The sequence below is a fragment of the Chiloscyllium punctatum genome, chromosome 5 (assembly GCF_047496795.1).
Source record: "Chiloscyllium punctatum isolate Juve2018m chromosome 5, sChiPun1.3, whole genome shotgun sequence".
Taxonomy (NCBI): domain Eukaryota; kingdom Metazoa; phylum Chordata; class Chondrichthyes; order Orectolobiformes; family Hemiscylliidae; genus Chiloscyllium; species Chiloscyllium punctatum.
The window spans coordinates 127,280,354-127,302,478 of NC_092743.1; the positions used below are offsets into that span (position 1 = coordinate 127,280,354).

The 22,125-nt window shown below is 39.3% G+C and overlaps 1 protein-coding gene across 3 annotated transcripts in view; it reads left to right on the plus strand.

Annotated features, from left to right (window-relative positions):
- The first annotated feature begins 3,221 nt into the window (after positions 1 to 3,221).
- The window catches only part of LOC140477418 (lethal(3)malignant brain tumor-like protein 4), a 293,436-nt gene continuing 274,532 nt past the window's right edge, over positions 3,222 to 22,125 (plus strand). For 2 of the 3 annotated variants that reach the window (XR_011960721.1, XM_072571276.1), the window contains exons 1-3: positions 3,222 to 3,459; positions 4,783 to 4,935; positions 20,175 to 20,359. Coding sequence is in view for 2 of the 3 variants with exons in the window: in XM_072571276.1 (XP_072427377.1) it covers positions 4,809 to 4,935; positions 20,175 to 20,359 (312 nt within the window). In the remaining variant the exon portion in view is untranslated. Of the gene's footprint in view, positions 3,460 to 3,877; positions 4,127 to 4,782; positions 4,936 to 20,174; positions 20,360 to 22,125 lie in introns of those variants that run through there. The other variant, XM_072571275.1, reaches the window with a different exon arrangement.

Consider the following 22,125-nt stretch of genomic DNA (forward strand, 5'->3'; position numbering starts at 1 on the left):
CACACAGCATTTAATCATCTTTGGCATTCTTTATATATATATGTAAGCTGTATCTCAGCCAAATACGTACACAATTCTATTTTTATATACTTGATCAATGCTTTTTTTTAGAATGTGTGACATATTCATTCGAAAAAAATCCTACTTTTAGGCTTCCTGGTTTGCTCTTCTATTATTTAATCAAAGGATAAACTTAATCCTGTACCCTTCCTCATTGCAATTCAGAATTTAAAAACACCAAGTCATCTTTTGATCTTCTCAGAAAATAGGAAAGGTCATTACAAGATACAGTTATCCCATACAAAGAAACAAGTTAAATAGGCATGTAAAGAAATAATTAGCTAAAAACAGAATAACAAAATCTTGGCACACGAGTATCCAACAGAAAAAAACTCTGATTAGTCTTATCTGAAGAAGCAAAATTCTATATTTGGAATTCTTTGACTTTTGAATAAACTGCTACTTAGATTCATAGCTGAAAATGTGTTGCTGGAAAAGCGTAGCAGGTCAGGCAGCATCCAAGGAGCAGGATAATCGACGTTTCGGGCATGAGCCCTTCATAGATTCATAGTAATGCATCAGTTAAATTTTTTGAAAGGAACTAGACAGATTTCTGATTCACTGGAGAAGTGGATCATAGATACATGTCTGGAAAATTAATAACAAATGACTGGTCATTTTTGATTTCAAAGACGACACAAAGGCAGGGTAAACTGTGCAGTTTGCTACATTGTTGTTTCTTAACGTCCTTTCATTTTATTATAAAACTCACATTCAGATTATTCTCAATCCCAAAACACGAGTGAGAATGACAATAAAAACCTAATTCCATTATGTCTGCTTCTCTGATGTTCCTTTGCCAAATATTTTCATGTTGCACATTTAATTCCTTTTCCTCTTCTCCTGTTGGTCTTTTTCCCCACATGGGAGGAATAATTTCATGCTAAATCCTCACATCTTTATATTTTTTCTTTTGCTCATTTCCATATAGATGTTATTTTTTTCTTTTAAGGGCACTTGGACATCACTTGCTAGTGGAGCAATGATTGCTCATGTGAAGGTGGTGGTGATCTGTCTTCTTGCTGTGTTCCTTGGGGTGTAGGCACATTCATAGTGTTGCCAGGAAGGGAGTTCCAGCATCTTGACAAAGCAACAATGCAGAACGGTTGTGTAGCTCCAAGTCAGAATAGTGTATGGCTTGGAGGGAAATTTGCAGGTGATAGTGTCCCCAAGCATCTGCTGCTGTTATATCTTTAGGTAGTTGAGTTCCTGGGTTTAGAAATTGCAGTTGATGGAGACATGGTAAATGTCTGTAGTGCATCATGTAGCTGGTACACACTGCTGCCATTGTGCATTGGTGATAAAGGGAGTGAGTGCTGAAAGTGATTAATGTGATGCCAAGCAAGTGGGTTATTTTGTCCTGATCGGCATTGAGTTTCTTCAGAGTTGTTGGTGTTGCACTCATCCAACCAAGTGGGGAATAATCCCTCATAATCCTGACTTATGCTTTGCCTGGATATGAGTTGCTTATCAAGGAACTCCCAGTGTCTGACCTGCTCTTGTAGCCCAGAATTGATGTGGCTAATCCAGTTCAGTTTTTCATCAATGGTAAAACTAAGATGTTGATCGTGAGGGATTCAGTGATGGCAATGCCTTTCAATAATATTAAAGAGGGTATGGTTGGATTCTCTCTTGCTGAAGGTGGTCATTTCCCGGCATTGAATGTTGTTAATGTTACTTGCTGCTTACCAATCCAACCCGAATGTCGGCCAAGTCTTGCTGATGCCTAAGGACTTACAAGTGGTGCTGAACATCATGCTATCATCACTGAACATCCCCACTTCTTATGTTTAATGGAGGGTAGGTCATTGAAGAAGCAGATGAAGATTGAGGACATCTGCAATAATGTTTTGGGACACCAGTAATTGACTTTGAATGGCCATAACCACGTTTAAAAAAAAAACTACAGAGCCGCAGGTGCAGAAACAAAACCAGGAATTGCTGGAAAAGCTCAGCAGATCTGGCAGCATCTGTGGAGAGAAAGCAGACTCAATGTTTTGAGTCCAGTGACCATTCTTAAGGATCTGACTTGTATCCTGCTTCTGTCTCACAGCTGAAAAGTATCTGAAGAAGGGATACTGAACCCCAAATGTTCACCCTGCTTTCTCTCCACGGATGCTGACACAAACACTTCCCCTTGGGCTAGGTATAAATCCAACCAATGGAACACTTTCCTTGCTGCTTACCAATTCTGCTTAGGCTCCTTGATGCCATATCCAGTCCAACCTTGTCAAGAGCACTCACATCATCTTCTAAGTGTTCACCTCCCTTGCTTCTCTCCCTCTCTTGTACTGAGGGCCAGTGCTGATAACCTTGCTGAATGCCTAGTAGTTTCCAGCACCCAACCCTCTCTTTCTCAGCACAAGGTGGGTTCTCAGCTTTAGCGTTTTCCGGTAGATCCCACTCTTTCTGTCGCCCAGAGCCAGGTGGAGTTGTAGCTTCGCTACATCCAGCAGTGGGTGCTGTCCGCGATTGAATTATCGCCCAGTCCGCCTCCCTCTCTCAGCTGAGGAAGGCCCTAGAGTCATAGCTCCTCGTGATGACATTCAGCCTCACATTACAGTTCTCTCCGTCTAGAAATGGGGAAGTTTTTGTTTAACTGGACAAGGGCCCTCTCAGCGCCGCTGGGCGCCCTCCTTACAGAATAGAACCGACTTTGTTTCACACTTTTCTGACAGTTTCTGCACTGACTGTCAACATAGTCTTCATGACGTGCAATGCGGAATTGTTGTTGACTGGTTTACCCATGAAACTATTTCAACAGTTCATCTATTTTTTTTTGCTGGGGAAATTTTACAAAACAAAATCTGTCAGATCCAGAAATGCAACATGCACCGTTTTCCTCCAGTCAACACTGCCTCTCCACCCCTCCCTCTCTTGTCCATGGTTTAGCTTTAAAGAAAACAAACCATTCCTGCAATAACACCTCACATTGAATTTCCAATGCACTTCCACATAAGCAAGAAAAAGTCAGCCTTTCGGCGGAACAGCTGCGCGTTTGCATGCTGATTCATTCGGCAATGTTACTTTGCAAGTATTTGCCGGCTGAAGTTGCAGTATTTTGCAATCTTGCGGCAGTTTCCCCTGCTAATGTTTTCTCTCATCTATAATAATGCACTCAGTGATGTAAATATTCTGCGCTCCGCCATTTTGATAAATATCCCTGTTCTGCAAAGGTTTTCTTTGGGGGGAAAAAAAACAAATCCTTCCTTGTTTGTTCAGGGTATTTTTTTTTGCCTTTGGAGAAAGTCAATGAAGAGAAATTGCGAAGTCTTTGTTTTTTTTTTGTCCAGCAGCAAGAGGACAGCAGTGCCTGGTTTGGGTTCGCTGTGGGAGAGGGAGGAGGAGGAGGTGAAGGGTTCGCTGCTGTGTTCAGTTGAGTTTCCACTTGTTTTCCAGGTATTTGATGAATTTCCTAGTTCTGTCGCCCAGTTAAAGCCGCTTTCATTTGACACATTGTCTTTCTAAAGTGCCGTTGGCTATTTCTTTTTGGTCGCTGCGTGCAGTTTCCTTCTGGAACAGGCGTTTTATTTCAGTGACAATTTTACACGCCTGCCTGAAAGATGTTGCTGCATTTCGGTCACACATATTCCTGAGTGTGACATTTGTTGGAAAATGTTAAGGCTTTTTTTGTGTGTGTGTGCTTTTTTTCTTTTCCCGCAGTTGACTGAAACACGGAAGTAACACGTTGTAGAGGAACGGAAGCACTTGCACATATGTAGATTAAAGTTGAATTTATTTAGTTTTGTCTCCACCCTGGAAACCCTTTTTAAAAGCATTTTTAACTAAAGACAACGTTCAGTTTGGTTAAGTCATGATATTGGGTAAACTGATCAGGTGCAGAAAATGCAAGTGGAATGGAAATCGGCGATGCTTTGAGTTTAACAACAGGGGGAACTATTACAATTAAGTCACAATGTAGCAGATTGTATCTATCATAACTGTGCATAGTAATTGTTAATCGAGGAGATCTGAAAAGATGGCACAAAGCGCAGCGTCAGAATTGTAGTAAAAGCTTCTTCACCCTGGTCGTCGCCCAACACAGCGTAAAATCATTCGGAGACATGTACGTGAGTGTTTTGAAACGAGCCGACTGGACTAGGAAACACCTGACTGTCAGTCACCACTTAGTGAACAACTTCTTGCCATCATATAATAACTTAAAGTCGTTAAACATGTCGGGCCAGAAAATCTCAAGGCGATGTGAGCGTGTGTTTAAGGGGGAAAATAATTGGAAGTGTTGAAGCACAGTGATGAAACATTGATAAAACGTTAATTAGTGAACACTGATTTAACTTGAGACATTGACGGTGTGGTACTTAATACACAAGATATCCATTTTGAAAGGAAATTTTCAAGTGCAGTAAAATTCAGTCAGGCAAGGACAACTTTACAGTTTGTAATGATTAGTTGTCATTTCCTTTTTCTCTTTCATTGGTCACTTTTTCCTGTTATCACGAATTTAACTTTCAGATTAAGCTAATATTTAATAATATGGATCGAGGACACAGGCCAGCAAACATATTTGTCAGATATCGTTTTGTCTTAACTTTTTGTTTGCTCGCTGTATTATGAAAGGCTGAGGGATACTTCAAGCGTCACTACTCACTGAACTGTGCAATCAACTTCAATTTATTTTTAAAAGTCAGCTGTTGAACAATATCTGTTTAACATACAACTAAATGAACAGAAGGAAATTCTTTAACGTGATTTCTGTAACAGCAAACCATCGTTGAAGAGGGAGAAGGATGAATGCTGGTGATATACTGGAGGGGCCTGTCAGGAGGAGAGTAACAGATGGAGGGCTTCTGATAGGATCCAGTACCATCCCCGCACAAGTAATGGCAGAAGTTAGCCAGCCCCTCAACCTGACAGGTGAGAGGAGTTTTGTTTTCTTTTGTGTTGTTCAACCTCGAGTTTTTTTTAAACAATGCCTTGCATAGTAAATCCTGAAGAAGTACTTTTTGTTATGCGTGGCTAAACAGACTGTGAAATATTACACGTTTTTTTAATACAAAAGATCTTCCTTTCAATGATAAGTTTATACTTCCTCTGTAAACTTTTAAAAAATATATAGTTGTGAATTAAAAAGCTGACTAAATATCACAAATGATTGTGATGAATTGAAAATGTAATTCCCTCTCATTAAGCCAATAACTTTTCACTTTAGTGCTGCTGTTTCTGAATGGCATGCATAAAAAAAATCCTTCAAGCACAATGTAAATTTGCATTTCCAGAAGGCAAGTGCTTTGCAGTTCAAATAGGCCTGGCATCAATGAAATCTAGCTTCAAAGGCCATCAGAATGTGCATTCGGTCAATTACTTAATGGGGTAATGAACAATGGATCTATTGATTGGAAATAATATAAACTAAAGAAAATGAAGTATTTTTATAGAGGATAAATAGCACATTCACTGTTTTAACAAGAATGTGTTAGACAATGTGGGCAAACCTTTACCAAATAGAATTAGCTACTTTAAAGTATATCATGGTTAAAAAAAGGTGTAGACTGAGTAAAGTTCCAACCTGAATGAACTGAAATATTGAAGAGTATGTAATAGCCTCTCTCATGTATTAAAGATCTTGATGTTCATAAATGTCTACTTTTAATCCATATTTTCCAGCTGAAAATAATTTTTTGCAGCAGCGTAAAAAATTGGTGGATTAGAATGGCATAACCAGGAGCTTATCAATAAAAGTAAGCAGGAGGCTATTGTAGTTTGATTGTGGGTTTAAATCCCATTTCAGAGCCATGAGTACAAAATCAAGGCAGATGCAATGCAGCTAAGATGTTCAGGAAGTTCGGGCAGATGTTTTAAAAGAAAACAAGGGTACTATTTCGGAGAAGAATTGGGAGATTTGTCCCCAGTATCCTGGCCAACATTTATCCCTCAATCAACATCTCTAAAAAAACAGATTGTCTGGTCATTATCACATTGTTATTAGCAAGAAGTTGCTGCATGCAAATTGCTCGCCATATTTCCTACACTATAACAGTAACTGCGCTTCAAAAGTATTTAATTGATGTGGAGAATTTCAGGGATTACGAAAGGACTACCTAAGTGCATTTTTTCTTCATTTCACCATTTTAAATGCATTTTTGTTTTTCATTTTTCAGCTCAGTGCACATTGTAATAAGAAAACATTGTGGCATTAGCCACTGAATTGTTACACACAGTGGTGTAAAGAGTAGTACTGATATCTCTGAACCTTTCTGTCTACTGCTGACACTTCTCATTCACAGTGTCACTTGATTTGTCACTCATCTTCCAAGATTGAGGCAAATATACAAAGCATCCATGTTCAAACAAAACTACAGTCCTAATAAGGAAAAAAAGTGAGGACTGCAGATGCAGGAGATTAGAGTCAAGGGTGTGGTGCTGATGAAGGGTTTATGCTCGAAGCGTCAAATCTCCTGCTCCTTGGATACTGCCTGACCTCCAGTGCTTTTCCAGCAACACACACTTGACTACAATCATGATAAGCAGAGTAACATTGATACTTTATGACCATTGTAAACTTCAGTTGACTGCATGTTGTAAACTTCTAATTAACTGTTATTTGAGATGTTGAACACTACCAGTTTTGATGTGGTTTATCTTTGCATCTAAGTGTCTTTTATTTTTGCATTAAATGTCAGAAGGCACTGCTGGAAGAATCAGTGCCTGTCAAAAGACATGGCTTCAGACACTGGGCTGAAATGCTTTTCAACACTGTAATTTCATAGCTGCTTAACTATATAGGTATTTTTTTACCAGATTGTGAGGGAATGACGATGTTACTGAAGAACACAGTTGTAAAGATTGATTTCAAAGCTACTGCACAATAAAAACTAAGATATGAGAGACAGTAGCAGGTATGCAGATTACTGTTTCTGTGTGATAATTCAGTTGTGCATATTTTACTTTTTGAAGCTTTGAAGTTATTCAAAAGTCTAGTTCGTTTTAAGGATGAGAAGATTATTGTTGGCCTACATTGCATTTATCTGAATTAAACTCCACCTTCCACTTCTCTGCCCATTGACCCATCTGGTCAAGATCCTGTAGTAATCTGAGGTAATCCTCTTCACTGTCCATACCTCCAGTTTTGGTGTCATCTGCAAACTTACTAACTGTACCTCTTATGCTCATATCCAAATCATTTATATAAATGACAAAAAGTAGAGGACTCAGCACTGATCCTTGTGTCAGTCCTCTGGTTATGGCCTCTAGTCTGAAAAACAACCCTCAACCACCACTCTCTGTCTTCTACCTTTCAGCCAGTTCTGTATCCAAATGGCTAGTTCTCCCTGTAATCCATGAGATTGAACCTTGCTAACCAGTCTCCCATGGGGAACCTTGTCGAATGCCTTACTGAAGTCCATATAGATTACATGCTCCAACATGCTCAATTGGCCATGATCATGATTATGCAGAATTTCAAATAGAGCCCTAGAAGGCGATATTCGGGTAGATGATCAAAAGATTGGTCACAGAGATAAACTTTAATGAGCATCTTTAAAGAAGAGTGGTTTATGGAGGGAATTCCAGAGCCTTGAGACTTGGCAACTGAAAGAGGTGTGGAACAGTTGTGCTCCAGAGACCAGAATTAAAGGAGCACAGATGTGCGTGTGATGGAACTAGAGAGAGACTGAGAGGGAGGAACATGTTCATTGATATATTTGAGAACATGGACAAGCGTTTCAAAATGGGATCTGACAGGATTGATAGGTGACCAAGGCTTGTTTTGAGTGAGGACACCGAGAAGAATTTTAGATCATCTCAAGGTTACAGGTGTTAGAATTTGGGAAACCAGGAAGGAGTGCTTTGTCCACCTCAGTCCAACACAGGCACCTCCAAATCTTCTCACCCCTGTGAGTGTTCTTCTCACCCCTGTCCTCCGATTCCCTATCCAGAGACTGTGCTCTTGCATGCTAGAGTTTCTGACCAAGGAAAATGACCTGCTTGTGTCTATCCTGTCAAAACCCTTCAGAACCTTGGATGTTTCAATGGAATCGCCTCTGATTCCTTTAAAATCCAGAGTATAATGGCCAATTTATAAGTCTCTCAGTTTAGGAGAACTCTCTTCTCTCAGGAGCGAATCTAGTGAGACATTGCTGTGCTGTCAAAGACAAGTATATCATTCCTTGTATGTGGAAATGAGAACTTCCACTAACACTCCAATGTGATCTCACCAAATCCCTTTATAATTGAGACACGTATGACCTTGTTGTAGTCCACTGTCTTTGCAACAGAGGCCGACTTTTTTTTGCATTCCTCATTGCACGTATTTTTTAAAAATACCTTTTGCAAATCTATGGCATCTCCATCTAATGGCTGGCCTAAATGACCCTATTCGTTACTTTCTCAACAAACTCAAACTTTTTACGTCTGCAATTCTCTTGGTACAACCCACTCCAATTAGGAAGTCCCCTTCCCATCTTCCCAACCTTGCCCTAAACATCTGTACAAAGCATCTGACATGTCACTGCTGCCTCCAGGTCTTCATTGTACATCTTCCTAACAACATTCCACTCCATATATGGACTTGTTTCCGTTTGTGGCTTTTACTAAATTTTCACACAGATTAATTTATGGATCAGAAGTGGTTCAATAATTTGATCTGAAATCAATGCACCACTTCAAGCTCCAGAACCACAACTTCCACATCACTGCACCCTTACTTTGTTGATGATATGTTTATTATATTGTTATGATACCATAAGTGTAGGACATTATTTTAAGGGCATAAGTATCTACGGCAAAGGACCCTCTTGTACACTGTGGTGGTGTCCTTACCTATGAAACAGAGGCGTGAGTTCAGGTCCCACCTACTCCAGTGGTGTGTAATAATGTCTTGATTAGAAAAATAGGTGAAATAAAAAACAACAAAAGGAAGTACCTCAGGCAAAGGGCCATCTTGTGGCACAATGATGCCCCTGCCCATGGACAGGGAGGCCCAGTTCAAGACCCACCTGCCCCTGGGTGTAATAACATCTCTTAACAGGTTGGTTAGAAAAATAGGTTAATTTTTTCTAAAAGTACCCAGGGCACGTTTAGATGACTGGCCCTTTTTAGATGACTGTCATATACAAAAATATTTGTAATCAGCCTGTTTGTGTATGTTGTGACATACCTCCAGAACAGGTGGGACATGAACCTCAAGGCAGGGACACTAGCACTTTGCCACAAGAACCCTTGTCACTTTTTAATGTGATTATATTTTGGATTCAAAATAGTATAAAGAAATGCTACGCTTTTCTGGTGCATTGTTAATATCTCTACCTCTGAGTCAGAAAGCTCCACATACCCCCAGACAAATACCATAACATGGACATGGGGGAGTAAGTTTGGAAGTAGAAATATTTAACTGCATTCTGTAAATAAACCTTCATCAAGAAGTATATTACTGTCATAGTCATAGAGATGTACAGCACGGAAACAGACCCTTCAGTCCAACCCGTCCATGCCGACCAGATATCCCAACCCAATCTAGTCCCACCTGCCAGCACCCGATCCCTCCAAACCCTTCCTATTCATATACCCATTCAAATGCTTCTTAAATGTTGCAATTGTACCAGCCTCCACCACATCCTCTGGCAGCTCATTCCATACATGTACCACATTCTGCGTGAAAAGGTTGCCCCTTAGGTCTCTTTTATATCTTTCTCCTCTCACCCTAAACCTATGCCCTTAGTTCTGGACTCCCCCACCCCAGGGAAAAGACTTTGCCTATTTATCCTATCCATGCCCCTCATAATTTTGTAAACCTTTATAAGGTCACCCCTCAGCCTCCGACGCTCCAGGGAAAACAGCCCCAGCCTGTTCAACCTCTCCCTGTAGCTCAGATCCTCCAACCCTGGCAACATCCTTGTAAATCTTTTCTGAACCCTTTCAAGTTTCACAACATCTTTCCGATAGGAAGGAGACCAGAATTGCACACAATATTCCAACAGTGGCCTGACCTGTACAGCCGCAACATGACCTCCCAACTCCTGTACTCAATACTCTGACCAATAAAGGAAAGCATACCAAACGCCTTCTTCCCTATCCTATCTATCTGCGACTCCACTTTCAAGGAGCTATGAACCTGCACTCCAAGGTCCCTTTGTTCAGCAACACTCCCTAGGACCTTACCATTAAATGTATAAATCATGCTAAGATTTGCTTTCCCAAAATGCAGCACCTCACATTTATCTGAATTAAACTCCACCTGCCACTTCTCAGCCCATTGGCCCATCTGGTCCAGATCCTGTTGTAATCTGAGGTAACCCTCTTCGCTGTCCACTACACCTCCAATTTTGGTGTCATCTGCAAACTCTTTCACTCCGTCAACCAATTTGGGATCAACTTATCGTGGCAGCAAAGACTGGTTGCCAAATTGTGAAACTCAGGATTTTTTTTCAAATAGAAGACTGTAATCTGAGTTAGTTCTGTCAAACAACTGACTGAAGGCAGGTATAAAGCATCAAGGAATGATCTCCCACTGCTGTTCTTTGAAACTGAACTTTAGACAAATGGAAAAAGAAAGTGAATACATGAACACGGGCCACTGCTTTACTCAAGAGAGGAGAAGCAATGTTATTGTCACTTCCTGTCAAAAGCCAAATAGCAGTGAAGTACATTGTGCTTGTCAGGTGGACACTGATGAAAGTCTAGGTGCTCTATTAATGATTCGTAGGTAAAATTTAAAATAAAGACTAATTACTAATTCTCATAAGTTCCATTTTTTAAAAAGGACTGTTATTCCATAGCCTATTGGATTCCACAATATATTCTATGTAAACAATTGCAGAAATTCAATTTGGGAATTTGTTGTTCGATGCTTGCTCTCAAGTTGTTGGATAGTGCGAACGAGTAGAATGCGGATCGTCTTCTGGTTTTATCTAATCTTAGATATTCAGACAGAGGCATGCTTCCGGGTCAAATGTCATTACTTGTTAAAACATTGCTGAGAAAGCAGCCATTTCCAGTCGCCTTCCTGGCAAAAATAGGACGTTGAGTGGTGTGATGGAAGATGGAGGACACCATGATCATGGCCTTTCAAAATTGGACAGATACATGACACGTGTGTCAATGCAACAGATAAATCACAGACAGGAGAAACAAGGATGGAGTGATCTTTTTGAAGATCTGGAGGACAACCGGTTTGGATTAATAATCGAAGAATGAACTCCAGAAATGCCTGCAAACTGTGAATTAATATTTCAGATATGATTCAAAATAGTATTATGAAGTAAATTGACCAAAGCAAAATGCAGGGTTTTTGAAGTGATGCCTGACATGGACAGTTTGGAAGTTGAGGATAATGTTGATCAGTCTGAGGGATTTGTGCTGGACACAAGTAGCTTTGTTCCAGTAGTGAATGTACCTATTTTGGATTCATTTAATTGCACCATGTTGGACGTGGCACATTGACAATAAGTGAATGGATTCAATCAACAGGATTAATTGAAAGTTAGGGAGTATGAAGCTCTACTTGCTTCTGGTTCAGGAATGACAACACTTTGAGGTTACGACAAAAAGATGGGTGATCCCATATGGAATAATTAGAGTGAACCACTTAATCAATGCAGAAGTGTTACCAACAGCTTTCTCATTAAGTCCACAAGTGAAAACAGTAAAAAAAAGACATGGTCTTTGCACCTGGATGAGTGCAGCTCTAACAACATTTCTGAAGCTTGACACCATCCCAGGACAAAGCAATCTGTTTAATTGGCACCCAACCAACATCTTCAACATTCACTCCATTCATCACCACATTGCGGCCACACTGTGTACCATCCACAAGATGCATTGCACCAACTTACAAAAGCTTCTTTGACAGAGTGTCGCAAGGATTGGTGCTGGGTCCATTACTTTTCATCGTTTACATAAATGATTTGGATGTGAGCATAAGAGGTATATTTAGTAAGTTTGCTGATGACACCAAAATTGGAGGTGTAGTGGACAGTGAAGATGGTTACCTCGGATTACAATGGGATCTTGATCAGATGGGCCAATGGACTGAGTAGTGGTGGATGGAGTTTAATTTAGATAAATGCGAGGTGCTGCATTTTGGGAAAGCAAATCTTAGCAGGACTTATACACTTAATGGTAAGGTCCTCGGGAGTGTTGCTGAACAAAGAGACCTTGGAGTGCAGGTTCATAGCTCCTTGAAAGTGGGGTTGCAGATAGATAGGATAGTGAAGAAGGTGTTTGGTATGCTTTCCTTTATTGGTCAGAGTATTGAGTACAGGACATTGGTTAGGCCACTGTTGGAATATTGTGTGCAATTCTGGTCTCCTTCCTATTGGAAAGATGTTGTGAAACTTGAAAGGGTTCAGAAAAGATTTACAAGGATGTTGCCAGGGTTGGAGGATCTGAGCTACAGGGAGAGGTTGAATAGGCTTGGGCTGTTTTCCCTGGAGCATCGGAGGCTGAGGAGTGACCTTATAGAGGTTTATAAAATTGAGGGGAATGGATAGGATAAGTAGATAAAGTCTTTTCCCTGGGGTGGGAGAGTCCAGAACTAGAGGGCATAGGTTTAGAGTGAGAGGGGAAAGATATAAAAGAGACCCAAGGGGTAACCTTTTCACACAGAGAGTGGTACGTGTATGGAATGAGCTGCCAGAGGAAGTGGTGAAGGCTAGTACAATTGCAACATTTAAAAGGCATCTGGATAGTATATGAATAGGAAGGGTTTGGAGGGATATGGGCCAGGTGCTAGCAGGTGGGACTAGATTGGGTTGGGATATCTGGTCAGCATAGATGAGTTTGACCGAAGGGTTACTTTTCCGTGCTGTACATCTCTATGACTAGTAGCTTCCAAATGTGTGACAACTATTAGGTGGAAGGACAAGGGCGTGTGAATCCACTCCCTATAAATTTCCTTAAGCCACCTGCCATTGTGGAACTATATATCCCAATCTTTCGACAACATTCAGTCAAATTTTGGGACTCCCTCCCTAAGGACTGTTGTGGTTTTCCCTGGGGTGGTGGACTCCAGAACTAGAGGGCATAGATTTAGGGTTTAGGGTGAGAGGGGAAAGATATAAAAGAGACCCAAGGGGCAACCTTTTTACATAGAGGGTGGTGCATGTATGAAATGAGCTGCCAGAGGAAGTTGTGCTTTAAGACAACTTCATGGATTTGGGGACGGAGGAAGTGGTGTAATTATGTTATGATCTGCAATTGAACAGGTTGGGCCTGGAATTGTCAAAAACAAGAGATGATCTTATGGAGACACATGAGACTTGGATGACTTTGCAGGTTGGGTGCTGAAGGGATATTCCCCCCTTGTCAGTCAGACAAAAATGATGAAACAAGAGTTAAAATTACTTGCTCTTACATTTCAGAGAGTGATGAGAATTTTTTTATTTCCAGAGGATTGAGGGCCATTGGAAGTCTATTCTCTAGAGAATGCATCATCATTGAATATTTTAATGGCAGCGATAGATTGATTTCCATTGTCAAAAGCCTATGTTGTTGGATTAGGAGTCCATGTGGAACTGATCTCAAAAAATCATAGGGTTCAGCAGGTAATAAGGAAATCGAATGGAGTGCTGACCGCGTGTTGGAGTTGACAATGAGAAGTTTATTTTCCCTAGTGGGAGAGTTTCAGACCAGATAATCTCACTGTTAGGCATTGACCTTTTTAAGAGATGAGAAATTTCTCCCCTCAGAGTGGAGTGAATCTGTGAAATTCTTTACTCCAGAGGGCCATGGGGCTAGATCATTAAGAATATTCAAGACTGAGATAGACAAAGGTTTAATCAAGGATGATTGGGTCAAAGCTGGTTGGTAGAGTTGTGGATTAGCAGATAAGCCACGAACTCCTTGAAAGTTTGAGTAGACTTGATGGGCTGAATGGCCTATTTCTGTTCCTGTTTTATGATCTTACAATGTCAAAGTCATATCGGCCACAAGCGTATTGAATGACGGAGCTGGTTGAAGGAACCAAATTGCCTATGCCTCCAAAGTTGTATGTTTTAGTACCTCACCATCTGAATCCCAAAAACCTGATCACCACCTACAAGGTACAAGTCATGGAGTCATTGAGATGTATAGCACAGAAACACACCCTTCGGTCCAAATTATCCCTACCAAGTCAGGTATGCGATGGAATGCTTTCTACCTACCTGGTGAATGCTGGTCCAACAACATTTAAGAAGATCAATACCATCCAGACCCTCTGAGCCCACTTGCTTGACATCTCATCCCCTTCACCATGTTTAACACACTCTCCCTCCATCACTGATGCAAGCTGACACCAGTGTCTACTAATGACAAGATGCACTACAAAAATTCACCAGGACTCCAATGACAGCACCTTCCAAACTCTCAACTTTTAGCAAATTGAAGGACAAGGGCATCAGATGGATGGGAATGCCATCACCTGCAAGTTCGTCTCTAAGCCACAGAACAAACCAAACTTAGCACAACATTATATTTTCATCTTGTCTCTTGGTTAAAGTCCTACAACGCTCTTCCAAACAGGTTATCCCGACACCACATGGACTGTAGCAGTGTAAAATGGTGTCTAGCTTCATAATTTCACTGGCTTGAGATTGATTTAATGAACCAATTGGCTGAACGAGTTAAAATGAGTCCATTATCTTTGTACTTGTTGGAGGGATATGGGGCCGGGTGCTGGCAGGTGGGACTAGATTGGGTTGGGATATCTAGTCAACATGGACGGGTTGGACCGAAGGATCTGTTTCCATGCTGTACATCTCTACGACTCTATTTGTACTGAAAATACATTGGCAAAACAGGTTCAAGTCTTCTGCTGGAGTCTGTGAAATGTAGCTATAGAAGTGGCATATGCATGTTATGGATGATAGATATTTTGATAGTGGCATCTTACTTCAGCTGTTTGAGAACAGCTGAGCCAAATCCATGTTTTTTAAGGGTTTGAACTTGCTTTTTAAGGTAAGCTTTTTTGGTTTTTAATTGAAAATGGAAACTTGGAGCTCAGTCAACTTTTCAGTTTGCCATCAAGCTGAAAGTAGAGAGCAATGATTTGAATGCTTAGAGATTTGGCCAGGATTTCATTTAGTTTAGTTTTGACACTAAGCTGTTAACTCATGATTAATACAAGTACATCTGTGTTTTATGTATTTTTTTAAATACAGATTTGATTTGAAAATTAATTGGACTGAAATTTCTATGCATGTACTTGTCTTAGTAATAACGAGTATAATAATCTATGAGAAAGCGCATTGTGTAACAATATTATTCCTGTCAGAAATATCTTGGGCTGTATTTTGTTGCTGATTTGCTGACAAGAATTTACATTGGCATCACATTGCAATGATTTGCATATGTTCTTAAGGCCATGCATCATTTTCCTTTTTATATTAAAAGAGCAAATTGTGAGCAAGGTATATGATTTCTATTACTATCATTTATTTTAGAGTTTAAATTCTGAACTGGTAACATATGGATTTTAGTGTGCGTGTATGATGGGGTTTAGTAATTAATTTGACAGTCTTTATTGGAGTCATGATTCTTATATTTGTGTCTCTCAGAGAGTTGGTGTCTGTATGGGCAGTTCTGGAGTGCTAATGTGTGTTTGCTTATATTGAGAGATGTTTATAGTCATAGACAGCAACCATTGAAAGATATTTGTTTGCTTTTGGTTCAGAATAATCACAATTTTTTTTTTATTTCAGGGAAAAACTCAGAGGTTGGAAAGTTTGGGGGAAGTTTGCAGAAGACTGGAGTGAGATGTAAGACCAGTTTCTCCTGGAGAGAGGAGTTTGTTCAGAAATGTTAGGAAATAGGTTTCATTTGAAAATTCCAGACCAGAGGTGTTTGGTTAAGAAACCTGAAAGGTTGATTTGAAGCTAAGGAAGGTTAAGCTCATTTGTGTGAATAATCAAGGAAAAGGCTAACAAGGTCTTGACTGGAAACTGAAATAGTTAAGTCAAGCCTACAGATGTGATAGAAAAGGGAACTTTCGTGTCTGGCATTTGAGTATTGTAAAGTGATACTGTTGAGATTAGATGTAATTCAGTTTGCTACAAGTTTTGAAATCTTTGAAACACTTATCTGTAAAGAGTTTGGTTTGTTTTATTTTATCTGTGTTCCTTTTATGTAATAAACTCTGCCTTATTGTGCATTGTTTGCTTACATTTCAGTGAAAGACCACCATATTAAGTATACAAGAACAAAATATTATCTATCATGCCAGATTTCAATTTCAGACTGGCCATTTCCAGTAAAAACATCAGTAGGGATAAAGCAATAATATAATTTTAGTCAAAAGATTAATTCCAATCATAGAAAAACAATGTGCAAATTTACTGCTATCTGGCGAGTTAGTCTAGCACGTGGAAGTAACATAAAAATGAAACTGAAATGGAAAGATTTTTACATCCTGATATCCATCATTACAATTAATCATTGAAACAGAGAGCTTACTTCAAAGGCATGATTTATTGACTTGGCAATGAATTTGTGTTTTACTTGCAATATATTTTAGGTTTTTTTTAACCTCCACAACAGTGTTTGTATTAAGGAAGGCAGGTATATGGTTTCTTTTACACAAATGGTTTCGAGCAGATTAACACAAATAAACCGGCTTCCCTTGCATTTAGTATTTCCTCTCTCTGTAATCAGGAAAGACTTCTGGACCTCCTGAGTGTTTTTCCATAGTCGTCACTGTTGTGATGCAGGGGACAGTTGTTTTTCACTTTCCTCCTCTCTCTATAATCTACTAATGCTGGATTTAGATGTACAAAAATCTTCCACAAGCAGTTCTCTAAACTGACTTCCATATGCATAATTGTCAAAACCACACTTTTTTAGGTTGTATGAATAGAGGCTGCAAAGAAACAGTTACGTTAAAACTGCAAGCTGGTAATGACTGGAACCTACTCCAGTGACTGTGGAAAGCTCATGCAATTAGGTGGTTCAAATAATTCTGCTTGCCTAAAATGTAGGTGCATTAAATAGTAAAGTGCTAATTTGTTTAGCATTTATCTTGCTGTCAGTGGCAACACTGTCATTTCTAGCGTGGATTGAAAGCACCTGCTTGGCTGAAACACATTACTTTTGGCAGAAGATGCACTCCTATTGATATTCGTAGACTTGGAAAGGAGCTGCAGAAAGCCTGAACATCAAAGTACTGTAATTTCTTTTGTGAGGAATGGAGATGCGACCTTGTGTTCTTCTATTTAGAAGCAACAAAATAGAAATCTACATAATCGTTGGGACTCTTTTTTTTCCATTGGCTACCATTGTTGCTAATTAGAGACAATGCAAGAAAATTCCTTGCCCATTTACATTGGTAAGATGGAATGTGTAAATTTGTGTTTTGTTTTGTAGACCCCTACATGCCTATTCTTGCATACTTAGAAATTGAATCATTTCATGTTTTAAGATAACTAAAGTATTACTACAGGGAAACTGAATAAGTGCACAATGGAGTATAAACAGCCCTTTGTCGGGTGAAATAGTGAATGCTGGGACAAGTGCTGAGCATAAACACAGCAGACATCTGTCAGGATGAATGGCCTTTTTCAGTGCAATAAAATTCCATGTAGTTTATGTGCAAAAGTCAGAATAACTTGATTTTTTTTGTTTGCAGACCTTTCTCAGAATATGGGGGTGAAATAGAAACATCGTCACTGCACTGCTGGTCTCTTTGAATTGGCTGATAAACATTAGCTGTGATTGGAAAGCATTTCAACCCAGTAATTGCATGTTTATATTTCTGAATCAGTGATTGATAGGAGGTTGTACTTTTCCCACTGGTGGCAGTAACACCACTTCATTTTATTGTTCTAAAGCCAAAGTTTATGGAATGAAATCAATTTCAAGGAATACAATGAAGATCTTAACTTTTTAATACTGAACCCTCTTCTGATCAATATATACATCAGTCTGGATTCTAAAGTGGTTATGATGCTTGTGGGTGGCACAGTGGTTAGCACTGCTGCCTCTCAGCGCGAGAGACCTGGGTTCAATTCCCGCCTCCGGTGAATCTCTGTGTGGAGTTTGCACATTCTCCCCGTGCTTGCGTGGCTTTCCTCTGGTTTCTTCCCACAATCCAAAAATGTGCAGGTTAGGTGAATTGGCCATGCTAAATTGCCCGTAGTGTTAGATGAATGGGTAAATGTAGGGGAATGGGTCTGGGTGGGTTGCGTTTCGGCGGGTCAGTGTGGACTTGTTGGGCTGAAGGGTCTGTTTCCACACTGTAAGTAATCTAATCTAATCTAAAACTGCCAGCAAACACTGTCATTGTTCCACTGAAATTGACACAATTTAAGAGTCAAGACATGGATAGAATACTGTGGAAATCGATAAGCTGCTGTTCATTACCGGATGCTTCTTCAGTGGATACACTCTTCAGCTACTCTAATGGTGCAACCCAGTAAAACTCCTGTGAATTCATGAGAACTTGCAATGTTCATTTTTGTAACATTGGAAAAACCCTGGTTTTAAACACGATACCAATTTCATAACTACTGCTAAAACCCATCATTGCACTTGATCATACGTTTGTTGAAAACTAAATTTTTCTGCATTAAAAATCAATCCGCTTTTGTTTGCTCCTGGTAATTTCTGGGCTAATAACATCTGATTAAGGGCAGCATTTTGTGATACATTCTTGATACTAATTGACCTCTTTCATTTCTACAGCTACAAGCTTCCTAATTAATCCCTGCTATTGCAAGACATTGTTAACACATTTTTTTAATTGCAAAATGCAACTGCATATTAACTTGTCTTTGGTTAAACTTATCTTTGCCTGTGAAGTCAACTGGAGGGTTATGGAAGTGTTATTTATTGGCATACTTCATTAGTTTCTGTATTTCCCACCTCTGGCATGTTTGAAGGTTTTTAGCATACATGAACGTCTTAATTTGTTGCTTGGTAGCAGCAGTGTGTATGATCTGCAAGATGCACTGCAGAAATTCACCAAAAATTGGATTGAATTGAATTGAATTTATTGTCACGCGTACCGAGGCACAGTGAAAAGCTTTGTCTTGCGAGTAGTACAGGCAGATCACACAGTTAAGTCGCATAATAGTAAATAATAGGTAAACAGCGGCAAAAACAAAAACACAGGTACGGGCAAATGTTAAGAGTTTGTGAGTCCATTCAGTAATCTAACAACGGTATGGTAGAAACTGTTATGAAACCGGCTGGTACGTGTGTTCAGGCTTCTGTACCTGGCTTCTGTACTTCCTTAGGCAGCACTTTCAAAACCCATGAGAATTTCCATCTGGAAGGACAAGGACAGTAGATACGTGCGAATGCCACCACCTGAAAGTTCCCTTCTAAGCCACTGACAGACCCAACATGGAAATATTTCACCGTTTCTTCACTGTTGCTAGGTCAAAATCCTCAAATCCCCTCCCTAAGGGCATTGTGGGTAAGCCTGCAGAATGTGGACTGCAGCAGTTCAAGATGGCAGCTCGCCACCATCTCAAGGGCAACTTTAGATGGGCACTAAATGCCAGCAAAGCCCATGTCCCATAAGTGGATTTTTAGAAAATCATGGCACATATATCTCAAAAGCAAACGTATTGAGGACTGTGAATAATTTGACTTAAATTTAAGATGTCAGATATGCAACAGTCTAGGTCAGCTGATTTTTTTTTGGCTACTTCCCTTCATACCTCAGCTTGCTTAATTATTTGAGTGCTTATTGAGTTCCCTGATAAGTTTAAACTAAAAACAATATGCAAAATGTCTCATTTTGTTTATTCTTAGTTTACTTTGAACTTGGAGAAAGTGAGGACTGCAGATGCTGGAGATCAGAGTTGAGAGTGTGGTGCTGGAAAAGCACAGCAGGTCAGGCATAAGGTTCCTGATGAAGTGCTTATGCCCGAAATGTCAATTCTCCTGCTCCTTGGATGCTGCCTGCCCTGTGCTTTTCTAACACCTTACTCTCGACTTTAAACTTGGTGTATATTTTCATCTTGAACTTTATTTGGTTCCAGTTAACGGAATGCTTTAACTTACAGTAATGGTCATTGTATCATTTTTTACATAAACATATAGTCCTTTTATGGTATTGTTTCTATGTCAAAATAATTAAAATATTAAACATTTTATTTAAACAAATTGAACAGAATGAAAATAGCTTTGAGTAGTTTATAATGATTCCTCTCTCTTTTGTTTCTCCATGGCCTTTTAAGTAAGTAATTCAGAAGGAGGGACGATGATGTCTGAAGAAAAAGGCTGGCAGGCTGTACCAATCAAAATTGAAAGAATGGATGAAGAAGCTGAATCAAGCAGTGCAGCTGATGTGCAGGACTTCGATATATATAGTGCCATGGAATGGAAAAATGGAGTGGGTATCTTGCCTGGCAGTGACCTAAAGGTATGTATCTTTAACTTTGGCTTCTAAATTTTCTAATCTTTCATCTCCCCTTCAGACTCCTGGACAGAATAATTCTAGTGACAATAAGCTTTCACCTTGAAAATAAAAACCGAATATACAATGATTATTCGGCAAACAGATTGTATATGTAGCAAGTTAAAGTCATTAAAGAACCCACATTTTTGCATTTATTGTGAAGATTATTCAGCTAAAATACCATAGTATTTAGTCAGGAAAGAAGCTTGTACGGGTTTTATTACTGTTGAACATCTGTTGCATTTTCTGGAAGTTGTGGACATGGTGGCAGTAGCTACTGCTGCTGCTTGGAGATCTATTCTTCTGAGATGTCACACTTGTCTATCGCATGCCATCATCATCATTTATCTAGCGTAGCTTGTCTGCAATTGCTCCGAAACATCCCTCATCCAACTGTGCCATGGCTGCCTACTTAGTTTCTATTTTAATCTCAAGAATCTGTAGTTTTTCAGCTCTGATCAAACAGCTAAGATACATTTTCCTTTTTGGATGTTACTTTTTAGAGTTCTTGCTCTTGAAATTTCATTTACCTTATTGTCAGCATGAGAATTTTTAAGCCGCTATCTTTGCATCCGAATTTTAAATGACCCCATTTTCTTCCATAGATCTTCACTTGTTGTTCAGGTGGTGCCAGATTGTGGTGACAGAACACTTTTCACTGCATCTCAATTGATATATCTGACAATAAATCCTTCCTTCCATTCATTCATTCATTCAGGTTTCAGAGGCATACAGGATATTGAATGAATTTTGCACCTCATGTATATTTTGCCTTGTTACCAGTTCAAGGTTACTTTTTAACACATCCTTCAACTTCACAAAATTACATAATTGTATCTTTAATCATCTTTTGACTTGAGTATTGCATCTACAATCTTCTGCTAATATTTGTGCTAAATTGACAAAATCATTTATTGTTCCAGTGTAACCCCATTTGAATTTTCATTCTTTCTTCGAATGTATTCTATCATTGTTTTATCTAATTGATGCTCATACTCAATCCATATTCAAAATGTTCAGGTTGTGTTTAATTCATGATAATTTGCCAGGCTTTAATGATTCAGCGAGGAATGTGCAGCTTTAAGCAGCTTGCAAGTTCACATTCTTGCCTCCAACTCTTTGTCCTGAAAGTGCATCTAATTATTTGAATATTTGCACTGTGTATGAATTAAACTAATTTGGTGACAGTACACAGCCTTGTTATATGCCTCTCTTCACTTGAAACAGCAATAACAACAACAGAGTAATCGCAGTCATCCATTCATTGACCCTTCGCATTTTGCAATTCCTGACAAATAAACTTATTTATTATTTAAATTATTTATTAATTATGCTCAAAAAGCTAGATGCTGACAACTTTGGGTCCGTAACCGAAGTTGATTAGGATCTACACATTTGCGTTAATATGGTTTAAACTTATAGCTTGGCTTTTTGGCAATTAGCTCTGATTTACAGGAACAGTTAATTGCCATGCCATTAGTCTATCATTGGGAAAATAATGTTAGTAGTTTTACCAAATTTTGGCTCTAAACCAATTGGAACTAACTTGGAGTCAAGGTGTTGAGGGAAGTATTTTGAAGGAAACAAAGACAGAATAGCCAGAGACAGTATCCTGGGTGGGCCAAAGTGTAAATGTTGGTTTGAGTTAAAAAAAACAGGAGAGTATATTCTATAGGTGATGAACAAATGAAATAAATACATTGGAACAAATTTACAGGGAAATTGCAGAG